Source organism: Rhamphochromis longiceps, linkage group LG2 (assembly GCF_057381845.1).
Source record: "Rhamphochromis longiceps isolate RC_006_pf linkage group LG2, R_longiceps_female_GT1.1, whole genome shotgun sequence".
Classification (NCBI taxonomy): Eukaryota; Metazoa; Chordata; class Actinopteri; order Cichliformes; family Cichlidae; genus Rhamphochromis; species Rhamphochromis longiceps.
Genome location: NC_140558.1, coordinates 28594431 through 28612638, shown reverse-complemented (window position 1 = coordinate 28612638; position 18208 = coordinate 28594431). Strand labels below are relative to the sequence as shown.

The following is an 18208-nucleotide window of genomic DNA, read 5'->3' as shown; positions in this document are numbered from 1 at the left end:
ACTGGACCTGCTTAATAGGTATAATTAGACAAATGCCTATTACTGCTTATATCTGTCAAAATAAAAGTGTGGAGGGGAAGGCCACTTATTCTCAATCAAATTAAATCTCACTCTGTGTGAGCAGATCCAATTCAACAGTGATGCAGTTAAAAGGATTGCCACACTGAACTCTAGAAATCCCCAAAGCCCAAACTTGTGCATTTTACTAAAGACACAGTGGAACAACACAGAAGAGTTTCATCTTTTATTTACCAGGTTACTCATGATGAATTAAAAAGACATTATCTAACAGCAGTTACATAACATGCCATTTTCTATCCAAGAAGATTTGTCATCAACCAAAACTATTAAAAATTATCCTAAATGCCGAGAATGAATTTACTGATATTGTTATTAGAATCAGAAGGACTGTTTGGTGTTGTTGGTTTCAATGAGCAGCAATAGATGGAAAGCTGCTACACCTAGTGGATTTCTGGCAGAGCTGCAAGAATATTAGGTTCAAGTAACAACACCTATTGTATGCAGTGACTTGCTGACACAGTCAAGGTGTTGTTTGTTGATAGTCCTAAGGTTTTACTTAATCGTGATCAATCATTTAGATCTTACCAGGATCTAAACTTCTTAAATACAACCTCAGATGAGAAATAACAGATGGCACACCACACCATGTCATTACTTCTTATGAAAGATTAAGCCAAAGTTCAGAAGCAGCACGATTTAATAACATGTAGAACCACCTTTGGCAGCATTACCTTGGAGTAAGTGTTTTCTGTCTGACTTTATCAGTCTCTCACATCACCGTGGAGATATTTGGGTCCATTACTCCATAAATCGCTGTTTCAGTTCATTGATGTTTGTGGGCAGGTTTATGCAAAGCTCTCTTAGAGTAGTGCCACACAATATCAGTCAGGCTGAGGTCTGGACTTTCACTGGGCCATTGCAACACCCTGATTCTTCTCTGGTTCAGCCATTTCAGCCATGCAGTAGAATTCTTCCTGTGCTTGAGCTCATCAAATCAGCTCGCGCTTCATCAGCTATCAGACAGATGGCCTCACATTTGACTCTAGAACACTTTGGTATACAAAGGAGCTCATGGTTGACTCAATAACTGTAAGGTATGGAGATCCTGTGGCAGTAAGACAAGATCGTGCCTGACAGTTGATACGAGATGTTTGTGCTGATATGCTTTGTTTGGGTTTTGCCACACATGGCGCTGTGCATTATGGCCAAACTTGTACACTTTAGTCTAATCTGTCCAAACATTGCTTGAACATATTTTTCAGAAGTCTTGCCATTTGTTTTTCCCCCCACCACGAAAGGCTTTCTTCTGGCAATCCTTCCAAACGAGCCATACTTCTTAAAGATCATTGCTGAGGTCTTTTCTCTTTGGCATTGTATAAATAGGCACTCACACTTGTTGATGATCATTTAATCAAGTGCTACTCACCATCTTAATTTCTATTAACTGTTTCCCAAACCGTTTCTGCGTTTTGGCTTAATTTTATATGTCCTGATATGTAAAAGAATTGAAATTGGAAGACAAATTCAAAGAGGTTCTTTCAATTTAACTTGTTTTGTTAAACTGAAAGAACATAGTGTTAAACATAGTGAATATACTGGGTCTCAGGGGGATGTTGACCAATAGATTTTACTTCACAAAAATATTAAGTAATTAAAAGCAATATGCAGACCTTTAGAGGTTATAGTCTTGTTTGTCTACCAGTGCATCATCAGAGTTATTGGTTGTTTGGTTGTCAGATGTGTCCCTTGTATTCATATTCTCTTATTCATACCGACTCTAAAAAAAAGTCTTCCAAACACACTTAAGTGTAAACTATGAAGGGTAAAACTGACAGCGGTGGGTTAAAGCAATTGTAAATGTAGGTTCCTTTAAATTTCTAATACAAAAAAAAGAGTATTTCGGTGAAAAGTTCAATGCATATATAAATATGTGAGTATTGTTTTAACATGTGAAGTGTTTGACCCTTTGCTCTCTTGGCTGAGGATATTAGAAAGACTGTATGACCCGAGCCCTCGCTAATTACCCAAGAAACTCAAATTAGCTTTGTAAGAATGTAAATAACCCTCAAGGCACATTTCCATGAAAATAACATCATGCTTTGTCAAATTTGCACATCTATCTTGTGGCGATTTTCATTTACATTTGGTGTTTATAATGATTACTGTTAATGTATCTATTCATTATAAAACATAACGTCTCTGTTTCTTTATCTGATCTCAAATGGGCTGTGATAATTTCTTCTGCCTAAGTTTCACACTGAAAACATTTGAAACTGGAGACTGTGGCCAGTCAACGCTATTAAGGGCCTTCCTATCAGCTTAATGCCGGGTTTAATTTCAAAATGGAGGGAAGCAAATGGACTGTGAAATATGTGCTAATGGTGACAAGACTTCTCCAAGTTTGGTGAAGGAAAGAGGCACAGAGACAGAGAGACCATGTAATGCCCCGTTCTGTTATCACTGAGTCTGCACATATAATTTCACAGAGTTTTGGAGTCAGAACTCTGAGACAAGCACAATTAAACTACAGACTGCAAAGGGACAGCCTGCTATAATGCTGTGTTAGAAAGTTCACAGAGAGAGTTCGTTTAAAGTATACAGTTTAAAAATAAGGCTCACATCAAGCAAATAAATCTCTACCTCTGTGAGATCCAAGAGCAATATGAAAACACATGTTTACAATTAAGACAATGTGAGACGTGCTATTTGCTGAAAGCATTCATTTTTGTTTATATAATTTCTCATCTTTAGGGGGAAATTTGGCTGAATAAATATTCATTAAAGAGTGCAACACCTCTTCCCTTGGACCACCCCGCTGTATATCCACCCATGTATAGAAATTGCTACTTCATTATTCTTAATGTTAGAGATTAGCTGGCAGCTGTAGTTTTTATGCCGTGCTTTCATTTTTGAAGTGCAAATCCCTGAAGCACATTGGTAAAGTGAATAGCTTGAGTAGTTTGTTTGATTGGTCACACACAAGTTTCTTATATCAAAGAGTCCCTGAAAAATAAACGCAGAAATTCAAGATATTGTTAAAAAAAAAATAAAAAGCATATTTTTCCTTGCATAATAGTTTGGAGCCCAAACAGCAAAAGAGCACAAGACATAACACATTTTAGGGATTTAAGATTACAGCACTGCTTTTAGGCCCAAATAAAGACGCTAAATGCTCCAAATTCTTGCCAAAAGTTGAAGTTTATGATGCCTCTCTATAGCAATAAAGCAGCTAGGATCACTTTCATCCAGAATGGAACTGAACCATTTATGATCAAAAGTTAAAATCTCTCGTAACGCATTGATCTTTTTACAAGATAATTTACACCCAAAACAGCATAAGTGAGAAAAAGAAATAATGATATAATGACGACTTTCTGGGAAACAAAGACAGTATTAGTTAGACGGTAGAGCTCACAATGCATTCAGAATAGGGGAAGGAAATCATCGAGGGAAATGTTATTTTTATGTAATTGCAGTTGAAATACGTTATATTTTGCACTGACCTTAACATTTCTGTAGAAGAAAGCATATGAGGCGTGTTAAACGAGATGAGAAGAAAAGAGCCTCTTCCTGCATGTGTGGTAAACAAAAGGAGGCCACTGAATTTCAGAAGCAGATGGGCCACCAAACAAAGAACTAAACACAATTTGGGTATGAACAGAAGACCACATCAAAAGAAGCAGACAACTGCATTAAAGTAACCAGGTTACCAATTCTACCTTGTGTTGTATGCAGGCTACAAATAAATACAGCAAACGAGGGGGCGTGGTAAGGATCTCAATTTAATATCATATACATAAAATATTAACTAATGAAAATGAAGATATGTAACATCAAGTATGTGACTCTAAAACTATTACAAATAAATATGTGTGACTTGAGTATTCAATGATTTAAAGGTGCAGTGAAATATCCCTGCATGTTGAAGGGTAACAAGTGAGAAACACTTTAGAAAAAGGGCAGAAAAGACAATCTGAACAATATGTATTCTGGTATTATGTTTGCAAATGGCAAAGAGGGACCTTCGGGATGCTGTATCCTTCCATAGTCTTTTGCAAATAGCAGAACACTTGTAAATCCTTCTTAAGACAAACAATGAAGCTTAAAGTCCACTTCAGGTCACATGCAAACAAGTTTTGCATAAGGTGCATGATTTAATGATACACTCTTGTCATCCCTTTTAGCACAATCTGTCTGTATATTTCTTTTTCGTCTCAGGAGAGGTGGAAAAGGCTGTAGCCGACCTGTGAGGCGTACATAGCCAGATGTGCAGCAGGGAGAACAGGGGTGCGGCCATATGAGTAGCCCAGTCCATAGAGCCCTGCCGAACCAGCGTGCAGGGGAAAACCCAAGGATGAGTATCCTGGGTAGAAGACAGCTTTGGAGCCTACACCAGCTGCTAGTTTGAGTTTCTCTACTTCAGCCTCCTGAAGCCTCTTGGCTTTGGCCCGTCGATTCTGAAACCAGATCTTGACTTGGGTCTCGGACAGGGACAGTGAGGAGGAGAACTCGGCCCGCTCGGCGATGGACAGGTACTGCTTCTGACGAAATTTCCTCTCCAGGGCCAGAAGCTGCATTGTGGTAAAGGGAGTACGAGGCTTACGGTTGGTTTTGTGCTTCCTCAATGAGCAGACTGTCGGACTAAGCTGCCCTACAGGATATATGGAAAACATGAAACTAAATCAGCTGTCAAAGCAAACAGACCTTTAATTCTTTCCTTTTCAGTGGTTTAACACCAAATGACTAAACAGGAAAAGTAATGATCAGAAAATTAATGGACAGCAATACTGATGGAAAAGCCACGCTTCTCCTGTATCCTGCTTCTTAGAGTATTTACCACTATCTAAAATTTTAAATAATGCAAGATGATTATCTTTAAACAATGTGAAACTGGTGAGTAGAAAAATCATTATGCAAAATTCTTAAAAACAAATCAATATATTTCTCTTTTTATTACTCCTTCTTGTTCTGTCAAAAATGTTTGATTTGTCTATTGATTCAGTATTAATTATGCATAAAAACTCTTTCTTAAAATTATGAACTTGAAGCCAGCTGTGGGACTTTTCCTCCAACTTTACACATTTGCATTACAAAAGTTTAAACTGGATGACTTACAGTACTCGAAGACCCTGATTTAAAAAAAAAAAACCCTGATTCAAAACTGAACCACTAACTAGTAATAAAACTGGATTGGAAAATGACTTACGTGGGGGAGTAGACATCTTAATGGAGCTGGATATCCAAGAGGGAAATTCCTGTTGTTCCAGTGGCTGTGATTTAATAGATATTAAGTTTTGTGTGCACTCATCTGTCCGCTGCGCCTCATCCTCCTTCAAATCATAATTTCCCTTTTCTTTGCTGGTCACAGCCAGCGGCCTCGTCTCCGACATGAGAGCTTCAACGCTGAAGGGAAGACAGGATGTTTGTGCCATGCGCCCGAGCTTCAGCTGCGTTGATCCTGCATCCTCTTCTGTGGAAAACTCATTTCTTGAGTCCCCAGACGCAGACATTTTTTCTTCTCTTTCTTTTCAGTATTAGAATTTAAGTACAATCCATAAGACACTTTTCTGGTCCCAGAATGAGACCGGTCAGAGAGGAATCTGGAGTAGCTTCTCTTAAGCTGTCACAAAGCTGACAGAGTTAGTGCTGGAAAAAGTCTGGCGTGCATTTGGGACTTTCAGCCAATGATGAGTCTTGATCCCAGGGTTTGGGGGAAGACTTGTGATTGGACGTTGTGTTTAGGGCACTCTGCCACACCCCTAACCAGACAGCAGGTCAGCTTCGCATCAGCCTCATTTAGCAGTAATTACCATGGTGGAAGATTGTTTCCTGGCTGTATTTCTTTCACTCTGCAAACGGCATACCCTTAGTTAACATTGAAAAAGCTTGCACATAGTCATGCTTGATGTCTTGAATTAATGCAGAATCATTTTAAATGAGACAGAGGCCGAATACAAAACCTTACTAATATATGTAAATCGATTCCCTGGCTGCTAAGCTCTGTCCCGTACAGCAATTAGGCTGGTAGATTGGCTTGCCGTGTCTTCAAGCATCAGCGTCTGTCTGTAGAACTGCATTTCCATTTGACAAAAGCTGACGATGCTCCTAATTCAAGCCCCAACGCGCAGACCCTGCCACACCGACTGTTGGAGTAATCACAATGGCAATCAATAACAATCATGGTGCTTTCAAAATTCAGACATCACACAGCAGTTACACACTTAAATGTGAGAGTCAGTTGGGCGATGGATTATGGTTTTGGGCAGGCTTTAAAATGACTGTCATTACATTGTTATTATTAACACCTTGTAATTAGGCCTGTGGAATCCGGTTCTTTTAAGCAGGATTTAACGGTAATGATGGAAAATTGCTACCTTCCTGAGGTGTGTGGCGCCCGCTGCGATTAGTCCCAGTCTCTGCTGTGTGGATGGAGACAGAGGTGTCTCGTGCCTGTTTGAAGCTCATACCTGTAGGGCTCCAAAGTATTAGGAAACATCACGAGAAGTAACGGCGTTCCTAAATGCAGCCTCTAGCCACTCAGTGAAGAATACCAGCGCAGTGCATGGGTTTTACAAGTGACACAAAAAAGTGACACACACCTAACTTCATGCAAGATGAATGTGCTTGCTGCATACTCTAGCTCTCTCTGTCTGTCTCTCCCTCACAGACACATGTCCGCACATCGCAAAGACCTCCTGTGAAGTGACTGGTGTGTGCTGCTGTGTCCAGTGCTCTGTGATCAGCCCTCACAGAGAATGTGTGCTCTCTGTAATCATCAGGATTACAGTGGCATCAGGGTCTCAGCTCCCCAGCTCCACAACACAGTTACTCTCCATGTGAAGCAAAGTGCTCACACAGCACGAGCTTAGTCTCCTGTAATACGCACGTGCATCTTAACAAAAGAGCCTCTCTGTCATTACAGTGCTTTTCTACCGATTCCCTACCTACAGGTTTATAATGTGCACGGGTAACTGGGTGTGAGCTTATATTTGAAAATCAAACAGAACTGTTAGACTTTTGGTAATCAAGAAGGGTATAGGTGAATAATGGTGAGAAACATCATCACATACCATCATATTTTATATTAAAAGCGGGACACATAAAACTGATAAAACTACAATAGTGTTTAAAATTCTAAATGATTAAAAAACCATGCATTTGCACGCATGTTTCTAATAAATAATAAAACAGGAGGACAGAGGGCCATGCACTTTAAGGCGGGACAACAGCCCTGTTAGGCTAATATATGTAATTGAAGGAGCATTTGATAGCCAACTGCTGGCATATCCTATGTGAACACTTCGCAACTTCAATTAAACCATACACAAAAATCATCTAGAGTATTTTAGTTAAAATTACAGAAATAGTAATAACAGCATCAGCTGTAACCCACAGAAGTTTAATGCATTCAACACACAGTGGGAAATGTTTTAAAAAAGGTACCACCGTATTGACTTAGAGGCAACGAAATAACTAAACCAGGTTCAAGGACAATGCATGCAAACACATGTAAAACCCAGATTTTCGTGAAAAGAGCTTATCTTGAGGTCAATCTCAAAATTATATCATTTCCCTCAGTACTTTATTTTTCCAACATACATAATGCCTAAATAAATTAGGACATAACCCAGGTATACCATAAAAAGAATACTTTTATCCTGAGTATCAAAGAGTTGAGAGCTTAACTAGAGGAAAAGAAATATCACAGCTCCATCTTACAAAGAAACATTTGATAGTTAACCTTCATTTGCTTTAGTCGTTTTTTGTTTTGTTTTTTTTGTCTAAAAAAGAAAAATTCTTAAAACACAGATAAATGCCCTATACAACATGTCACCAAAACACATACAGAAATGTAATTCTGTATGTGTTTCTTCAAGTGATGAAGCCCATGTTACTGACGGTGCCACAGACAGTATATAAGAGAGTCTGTTAGGGAAAACCCATTTTAAAAGCCTCAAACTGAGTGTTTCATTCTCACCATCACCACCAGCAAAATAACTGCTTACACTTTAACAGCAACTGAAGTAACTTAACCATTTTCTCTTTTTTGTTTGTAATTTACTTGAGCTGCATTCGTTTTGCTGCAAGTTTCGGGTATAGATGCACTCAGACTCAGATATTTGCCCTTTCCTCGTCTTACGAACAACCGCAGCTCTATAGTAATGAGTAATAGCTTTCTGAAGTCACCACAGCAACACCGACACATGTAAGCTGTACCACACGCCAGCATCTCACAGTGACGAAATAAGACAGACGACAGCTCACCTTTACTTCAGTCAAAATAGAAAAACTGTAAAGCTACATGCTTTTTTTTTTAGCAGTAACACAATTTCCAGGACTTGTAGCATGATGTTTAACGGCTTTATAGTTAAACACACTAACTACAGCCATACTAACTATATCAAGATGGTAGTGTTTCTGGGGGCACAGTCTGGTAATCATTGTACCAACTAAGAACAGCCTTTATGGCCACAGTGTACCCATTTCCTGAAGGCTGTTTCCAACAGGATAATATACCATGTCACAAAGTTTAAAACACACCAAACATGACAGTGAACTCATTGCCACAATAATGATTCCATACATTTTTCTGTAGTTAATTTGTAGCCATGGAAAACATCAATAAATAAAATCCCCCGAGTAATTAAAAAAATCCCCATCTCACCACAAGTTACAGCTTCCCTATATGCTAATGTGCATGTGACACTCTAAGTCTTACAGGAAGTCAGCCTTTAACCCACATGTGCTGCTAAATCAAACCACAACAAGCATTCAGTAAAAGTATCTCACAAATTTCACCACAAATTCATGATGCACCATAGTCTTAAAAGGTCACATTTATGATTCTTCTGAACACGGTAGCAGATGGGAAACATCAGCTTTTAGTGTGATCACGATCGCAAGTGGCAGAAATATTATGTGAAAGAAATAGTAGAAGCGAGTGTGCCGATGTGTTAAACTTAGCACTGCATATTACAAACAGCAATGAAGTCAACTTTCATGTTCATCGTGTATGTAGCAATTCCCACAATACCCACCAACTACAAATATATTTCATAAACCTGATTTACGTTTCCCATTGTTTTATTTGGGGCTGCTTCAACTTGGTATGATTATTGACTCATTTACCTTTTATTTATTTACTTTTTACTAAACTTTAAGAACAAATGAAAAAAAGTTACTACAAAATGTATTTGATATGGAACAAAATGGTTTATCACTTTAGTGTACAACTGTATGGGCTTTATGGTACCTATGGCATGGCATTGCTAGCAACTCCAGGCAGCACAATTTGTGAGATCATTTTTATTTATAATTGACCATAATCACACTGTATATTGTCAACAATATATAGATATAATGAAAAAAGCACATCTTTGCTGCAGTATGGGGTAACATTAGGATCGTGGATTATACTAAGGACTTTTAAGGGAAACGACAGAGATAAGAGTGGACTGCAGCACTGTAATAAAGCTGTAGATGATGATCACTGACTTTCTGTTGCATTACAAAAGGACTTAAATGGCTACCCTGGGTCTGTGTTTTAAGCTGATAGCAAACTAACGCGCAATACTTTAAAGTGATGGTGTGACATTTAAGCATGGTTCTGTCTGATGGCCAAGTTAAGAGCAAGCAGTCACAGTACCCCAAATGCCAAAAGCACACAGCTGCAATTTACCATCTTGTCAGTGCGGTTGTAACTTCTGCTATCCCAATTACAAGCTAGCCATTGCATAATTTTTCTACTGTCAGTGCAAATAAAAGCAGGAGAAACCTAGAAGATATGTAGTTAAGTGATCTAATGGTCAGGCGCCCACCAGAAAGTCCCCAGAGCTATTTGGTCCCAAATACCTTCATCTGTTAAATTTTCCACCCACGTACCCCTACATATTTGAGAATCATTGGCCAACAGCAAAGAAATCCAGCAGCAAAATATCAATCTAATCTTCAAAAATGTAAAAAGGAAAAAACAACAACTTTAACCCACTTTGGTTTTATCTTTCTTGCCACACAGTCAGTGCTCAAATTTGCTGACAGTGTCAGGCGCTTTTTCTCACATTAAGCTGTCTCAGTCAGGATGTGGCATAGAAGGTGTTAAAAAGTAATGAATCATCCAACATCACGAAAAAGTAGAAACACCACTGCAATGCCATCAAGGGTAATAAGACTTTGCATTTTATAGAAACTAACACAGGTTTATTTTAAGATAAGCATGAATTTAAAGGCCAAAGAGTACATATCGCCAGTTCCTGCTAATAGTGCAGCGGATAACTGAAACAATCTACAAGCACCAACATTTGCATATTTTTCCCCCTTTAGCCAATAATTTTAAAAAAGAAAATCACTTTAGCCCCTTGAATTTTCAAAATGTCAAAACTTCCCAATTCAGTCGTCATCTCTATCTTAGAAAACAATTGTTTGACTTATAGAAGTTTGTACTCTTGATTTATATGCTTCTGATCAAAAGTAACCATAATCTATAACTATAAAATCTCTCTGCATGTATCTGAGTGTCTTAGTTTCAGGTAAAACAAATTGATTGAAATGAAAAGATTTTCCCTTCCCCCACTTTTGTAGCACTATGATGCATACAGCTAGGTTCAGACATTCACCCAGCGCCAAATTCTTCCATCTATTTCAATGAATTTCATGTATTCAATGCATAAAGGTTGGCTGCTCAGCTTTCTTATGTTCACTCTCACTTCATGAGAGGTTATCCCAGACATTAGGTATGAAGTGGGGTTCAAAGCTTCTTCTTGTGAGGTTACTATTCAACTAATCTAACTACACCATCAGATTTTCATGCAAGTGTCTGCTAAACTTTTAGAACTTTAGTGTTTGCTTTATTCTTCAGTCTACTATTTTAATCTATGGTAAATGCACTTATGCAAACACAAGCTTTTGGGTTCAGTATCTTGCCCAAGACATGCACTGCAGGAGTCAGAGATCAAACGAAAAACCTTCTGAAATCCCTCTAAAGCTGCATCCACACTACAGGTGATTTGCAGCAGTGTGGCGACCTCAGCCTATAAAAGATTAATGACATTTGTGTCTTAAATCGACCACATTAAAAACCCCAGGGGGTAATCCCAAGATTCACTTTTCTCAACACTGAGGAGAGAGGCTGATGTAACTATCAGTGAGAAGCACAACGCCATTGACTGACATATGATCAGTAGTGAATATATCAGAAAATACCCAGTTAAGCAGAGCCTGAAATGTCCACTAGCGACCAGTTACCAAACAAAGCAACACGTGACCAGCTTCCTGTGTGGATGCAGTTTAAATCCTATGTCACCATACACAGCAAGCTATTGGGGGGCCACGGGTAAGACAGGGGTAACTATTGAGGAGTGTAACAGGCCCACCAAGTAGATGCGAGTGAAGCAAAAAGTATAACTTGTACTACTACAGCCCACTCCACTGCTAGCAAACTATTATGAAAAAAGGCAAACTTCTGAATAATATCAGACTTCCAAACTCAACTTCCACATGGTAAAGTATATGAATTGGCTAAAATCATTAAAAATGGCAACTCTAGTTTACATTATCTGAAGAATAAATAAATAAATAAAGCCATGTTGAAAATGCCCACTATCTTGAGTTTTCAGGAGACTAAAGGATAGTCATCATAGTAAATATGCCACTTTGGGTACTTGTATCCACTTGTGAATGATTTCCCTGTAATGTTTTTAGCTGTACTCAACTACATTATTTCCTGAAATAAAAGAAAAGCACTGGTTTTAAAGTGGACTGACATTCCAACGCCTCTGACCATGTAAACAATGCGGCTAACCAGTGATCAACAGGCTTGGCAACACCGTCTGAAGGTACAGCTGCCAGTCTGCCAGTCTCCTCGCAGACCGCAGCTCTGATTGTTTGAAGGCCTCTATACCACCCCAACGCACATTTATCCTCCATGCTTTAAGAACACCCTCAATAAACTGCCTGTTTACTATGTTCAAAACCACGCGCCCTATTTGCTACAGAGCACATCAAATTATGAACAGAGGTTATTCAGATTCAGATTCAGAAGACTTTATTTATCCCCAAGGGGCAATTAAGAGAGTAACTTTGCCGATCGTACATACAATACACAAACATCACATGGGGGAGACAGGTCAGGCTAGGTAGCTGGCCGGTCAGCTGCACAAGCAGCGACCCGGAACCGAACAATGGAAAAATGCACAACATCGGGAAGGACAAGGAGAAAGAAGAACTCCCCTCAAACTGAGCATAACTGAGATATGTGAACAAAGTTAGGCCTCTTTTTGTAGACTTGTATTGACATTGTGCCTAAATCGTTTTTTCAAGCTACATTCTTTTAAACCTGACACAGTTATGATTCTGTCAATTGGGACTCTAATGTACAAAAACTTGTGCAATTTTTGTTGTGGGGTCTTCAGAAAAAAAGTGTTTACTTTTAAAGGGCTACCTTGTCATCAGACTTGTTTAAAATGACAGGCTGCTGGTCTGAGAGACACATGTTTGAATGCATGTGTTCTATAGTTTGGCGGCTGAGAGGTGATTGAATGTATACCAGTTTAACCCACCGATGAGCACTTTGCATTCAGACCTTCACCATTTAATTTCAAGGTTATACAGCAACATAGCTAACAATCTACTGTGTAAAAATTTGTGTCACACGCAACATCATGTTAAGACATTAAGAGCTGTATTTTTTAGCGCACACTATGGTCGCAGAGACACAACTTTGCTGAACTCTTGCTGAGATTGCTGACACGGCTGCCCTGATATGTGTGGAGGGAAAAAGGGTAAAACAAGTGACCTCTGAACACAGAGGCAATGAGGCTCATCAATCAAAACATTAAGAAACTGCGGAACAATTTAAATTAAATTGTGCGACTCCATGGTTTAACAGCAATTATATTACACTTAAAATAATCACTGCCACATGCCTCTCAAGTTGATATACTAATATCAATCCTGTCAAAGAGAATCAACTTGAAACGTTTGGTTCTAAGTTCAACATTGAAACCTGTGGGGAACCAGAAGAGGTCAATACAATTAATAAAATTCTTATTTTTTCCTATTTCTACTAATGAAAATTTTTTACTTTAAACTAGTGAATCAATCAATGAATACAGTGAAAACAATTTAAAATTTTTACTTTTGACTTTTTTGGTTTTTTTTGCTAAAACAATCACAAACTATCTTCTTTCTCAAAATGTAAAATAACAGGCGCCGAATGTGCCCTAAAATTTGAAGCTTTTATTACACATTACAAGCAAATTCTTAGTCTGAGCAAAACAACTCTCTCAAGCAAAGCACAAGCCCCGTTAGCCCAACAAAATGGTAACAGAAAGCCATTTATTAACGTGGAAATCCTTTCTATGATTATTTTAAGTTCACACATTAGAATTAAAAAGAGTTATTTTTTGGAGTGTTTGACAAAGTCTAGATTCTACTTAACATGAAACTTGTCATATGCATCTTTTTTTTCCTCCAGTTGAATAGATTTATAACAAATTTCACAAAGTTGTCACTCCACTGATCTCTCCCACTTGTCATTTTCTCTCATTAACTCCGGGGTGTTGTAGGACGACAGGCAGGGTACACCCTGGACAGGGCACTTGTCCTTAAACAGGTTAAACCACAATAAATAGCAATAGCATACATGTGGTGTGTGTACGCTTTTCTGCCTCAGTGATTTTCCTGCAGTTTGAAATCTTGTAAGATCGTGTGATATCACGAAACCAGGCAACTAACCACTCTTGCTAGATTGTATCATGTCATTTCAACAAGAATATATTTAACAAGTGTTACGTTGTTGAATTGCATGCACATCATACATGATTTAATTGCATTCACCATGTTTATATATTCTGATTTTGTTCAAATTACAAGTTAGACTCTTATAAATTTAATAACCACCCAATTTCTCTTTTTTGAGTGTTTCCAATACAAGCAACTTAAACATTTATAAGGTTTCCTGTTTTGGTTATAAAATTGTTGCTGCTGAATAACTGAAAACCAAAAGACCAACAAAAAATAATATGAGAGGCGGTGGTGCCCTCTGGTGGATAAAGGTAATTCCTGCAACATCCTGGACCATGGATGAAGTCGGGATCATCAACTTTGATATCTTTTTTAAAGAAAAATTTGGTTGCACCTAAGAAAATCAGTGCAACCGTGGAAAAAAGTTAGTCTAGAGCCCTGTTAAAGGCGCTGTCATGTTATGTAGACTCAGTTAACATTTAGTCAGTAAAATATGTATAATTTGAAGAAGACTTCTGCACAATTATTTCACTGACCGATTTAATAAGATAACAGTTTCAGCTAAACACAGTAAACGGTGGTTCTCTCTGAGAAATGCATTTCTATGCAAACTGCTTCAAGATCCAGCAACCTGACCTTTAACAACACTTCTAACACACACCCAATGCTTAACAAAGTAAATGTGGCAACCGATGAGAACAAAGATTTAAAGAAACACTTGTGCTGAGTACTAGCAAGTTGCCTACTATGTTTGTGGGCCACTATGATCCTCGCAGACTCATTTGGCCTTAGTGAGAGCATCCAGTCTCTGTCTGATAAGCTGATTCTCCTCCAACATCTTGGAGATGGTCCTAAGAACAAATTGCTTCGCCTATCCAGTGAAGGGGAAAAAATCAGAGGAAAGGGAAAAGAGAAATGGTGTAAATAGATCTTGCCTTATTCGTGGGTCTAGAGGACACAAAATACACATATAACTTTTGGTGAGCCATATTTATATTTCTACATAAATATGACCCAAAACATCAGATTTCTGAATTAATTTCTGTGACAAGCAGAAATTAACATGACCCTCAAATACTGACTGTAAATTTGGAAGTACATTAAAGGCAGGTGTCCTATCAACAGGACCACAACCGTGTGTAAATAATTTTATTTGAATAACATAGACATTAAGTGATCTCCACAACTCACATTTGACGAAAAGAATAAATTTTTTTTGGTTGGTTTTTACATGCTGTAATGTTTTCAGTCATATTTTTGCAACAAGAGAGAAAAATTCAAAGGGTTCACAAACTTTTTACTGTAACTGCATGCCTGTTTAGAAGTCCTGATGCACAGTTTGAGCCTTTATTTAACTTTTGAAAGTTAGAGTTTAAGGAAAGATCAGTCACGCTAAAGTTAAATTACAAAGTAAAACATAAAGAGGTTTTCAATATACAGTGAGCCTGATAGAAGACAATTTTTTGTTTGCCATTAAACCCTAAGCTATTTAAAATTACACTAATTTTAACTATATAAACTTGTTTGGTACACATTGTTACCATTTTTCTGCTGCACACTTTGCACACCACCTACCTTTTCTTTCTCGTTTGTTGCTTTGCCAGTGGATCTTTGGGAGAAAAAGAAAACATCTCCATCTGCAGTGTCAGCACCTGACCGCAACAATGACAAACAGGATGAATATTAGGCTTTTTTTTATAATAATAAGGGATTGCATTTATATAGCGCATTTCGAGACCCTCAAAGCACTTTACAATTCCACTATTCATTCACTCTCACACACTGGTGGAGGCAGCTACAGTTGTAGCCACAGCTGCCCTGGAACAGATTGACAGAAGTGAGGCTGCCATATCGCACCATCGGCCCCTCTGGCCATGACCAGTAGGTGCCCAAGGACACAATGACCGAGACTGCCCGAGCCGGGGCTTGAACCGGCAACCTTCTGATTACAAGACAGACTGCCAACTCTTGAGCCATGATTGCCCACTTTCTACTTCTTCTTACAGCTACTCTCTTTAGAAATCACCACTACAGATCATCTGCATGCATCTCACCCTATCTCACACATCCTCCTCTGTGAAATTAACTCTCTGCATATCCTTCTTCACTACATCCATGAACCTGGTCTGAGTTCTCTTTTCCTCCTGCCAGGCAGCTCCATATTCAACCTCCTTTGTCCAGTATATCCACTATCCCTCCTCTGCATATGTCCAAGTCATCTCAGCCTCGCCTCTCTCTTTGTCTCCAAACTGCTCAACCTGAGGTGTCCTTCCTATGTACTCATTTCCACCGTCTACAAACCGTCTCACTACCATCTTGCACACCTTCCCTTTCACTCTTTCTGCTATCCTTCTGTCACAAATCACTGACACCTATCTCCAATTGCTCTACCCTGCCTGCACTCGCTTCCTCACCCTACTTGTGAACTGTCCCTTACTTTAGATGGTTGATCCCAATTAAACTCATCCACCATCACTTCCACATATGATCATCATGTTCGACTTGGCCATGATTTGACGTCAGATGCCCCTCCTGATGCAACAATCCCATTTATCCAGGCTAGGGCCTGACACTAAAAGAACACTGGCTTTGTGTTAGACTTTTAGTTTCAGTCTAGGTTTATAGTTTCACCAGCTTGATATTAAGGAGGCCAATGTGAAATGAGCTGGCCCTGGGGGTGGACATAACAGCAAAAAGCTTAATACAGTTATGTAAACAACACTAACACTCAAACACAGTCAAAGACAAACTTCATACAAAACACTTAGTAATGGAAGCGGCTAACAGAACAATACTAAAAATTACTGAAATCATTCTGTAAAAAATACAGTTTTAAGTTTTTTTTTAACACTTGTGTTAAGGAACACTGATTAATACTGGTGAAAGCCAAAAACAACTATAAATATACTGCACATATATTTCTTTTGCCATTCACTCATCCCTCAGTGCTGTCTTTTACATATTTTTAAACTATATTTTGAATAATAGGACATCGCATGAATTAGGACATTTAGAGAGCACAAGACATAAACACAGCCGCTAAAGAAAAGAGGGGTGAATGTGAGAGTGAGCGCTCTTATTTCTGTTCAGTCCGGAGCAGTGTCAGTATTATGCACAGGTCTTGGAGGTCCAGGCCCACGCAGTCAAGTCACTGTGGCCCTTAGCTAAATTGTACTGAAACTTTCAACTGTAAGTTACACTAATTCATACAATTTGGCACTGAAAAATACAAACCACATCACCGACAGGCTTTTGCAGTGCAAACTCAAATTAGGTATTTGGTTTACAGTAGTTAAGTGTTTCTACAGCAACTGAGTGAAGAGGACACTGAAATGGATGGGCAGGCCGGACTTTGGGAAGATCATTCATCAGCTTGCGCAGCTAGTTTTAAAGCATGGCCCTACTTGAAAATTGCAAAACAAATGTTACACACGGCACACTTACACTCAATTGTCCTAGTGTGAGCTCACTGATCTACTTCTGCATCCAAAGCAAATTTTCTCTGAGTTAACTATGCATGCATGGTTGTAAATATATGTGTTTTATATGTAACCTATTTACTTGTATTGGTAAATAGGCTGTAGTCAACATTATTTACACATTGGTACTGTATATCTGTCTATATATACATAAACACACAGACGTACATTACGTGTTTTGTACGTATCTTTATGACTGCATTATTGTACTTGTACTGTGTATTGTGACAGGAATATTCTTTCTGGCTCCAAATTATTTACCATCATTATTATTCATGAAAGACATTTTTCATAGATTATAGGCCAACAAGTCATTTATACCTTATTTTTATTTTTATACTAATTTTGGGGAGCATATACCGGAAATCACAAGACCTGTGCTCTTTTTTAAGCTAGCAACAGCTCACTTAACTGTTCAGCCTTAATAAAGCTACATAGTTAGCTTATTAGCTAAAGTTACCCAAAATACTACACTGCCTTTCTCCTCCTTGGTTCATTGCTGCCTTGGTATCATTTACTGCAGGCTCCAACATCGACCTTGCCGGCGTTTTGTTGTCCTTTGTTACTTTTCCGAGCAAACTGTGGCTGGTGAGTCTGGGTATTTTTACTTTCAAGATGGACCGAGGCTTTGCGCGTTTGTCTTTGCGGCGCTTGTTCCCAGTCTTCTCCCTCGGGGTCTGAGAAAGGGACTCTGTCTTATCCGATTCAGTTCTTTGACTCGAGCTCTGCTGTGACCCAAACTGGGGGACATACACAGTCTTGACTCGCCGCATCTCTCTTTTTCACACCTTCTCACACTTGACGGATGACACTTTGTGCTTACTCTGCCTTTTTCTGTATTGTGCTTGTAACGACCAGCAGGTGGCAGTGTTATTCGAAAAATGTGGATGCCGAAAATAGCCAGAATACTATCTCTTGAATTAACCTTTAGATGTATCCACACAAGAATGATTCTAATGTTTGAAGTA

The 18208-nt window shown here is 38.7% G+C and overlaps 1 protein-coding gene across 1 annotated transcript; it reads right to left on the bottom strand.

Moving 5' to 3' along the window:
* Positions 1 to 3380: 3380 nt before the first annotated feature.
* LOC146677379 (homeobox protein MSX-2-like) lies at positions 3381 to 5647 on the bottom strand. Its single transcript, XM_085381788.1, has 2 exons — positions 5228 to 5647; positions 3381 to 4672 (listed from the first exon to the last, which is right to left on the bottom strand). The coding sequence occupies exons 1-2, from the start codon at positions 5529 to 5531 to the stop codon at positions 4236 to 4238; spliced, it is 741 nt and encodes a 246-aa protein (XP_085237914.1). The 5' UTR covers positions 5532 to 5647; the 3' UTR covers positions 3381 to 4235.
* Positions 5648 to 18208: the final 12561 nt, after the last annotated feature.

Bases quoted from the DNA above. Each gene is read 5' to 3' on its own strand.
- LOC146677379 (XM_085381788.1), bottom strand. From the start codon at position 5,531: ATGTCTGCGTCTGGGGACTCAAGAAATGAGTTTTCCACAGAAGAGGAT. The intron at 4,673-5,227 runs GTAAGTCATTTT...TATATCCTGTAG, and splicing joins TAAGATGTCTACTCCCCCAC to GGCAGCTTAGTCCGACAGTC.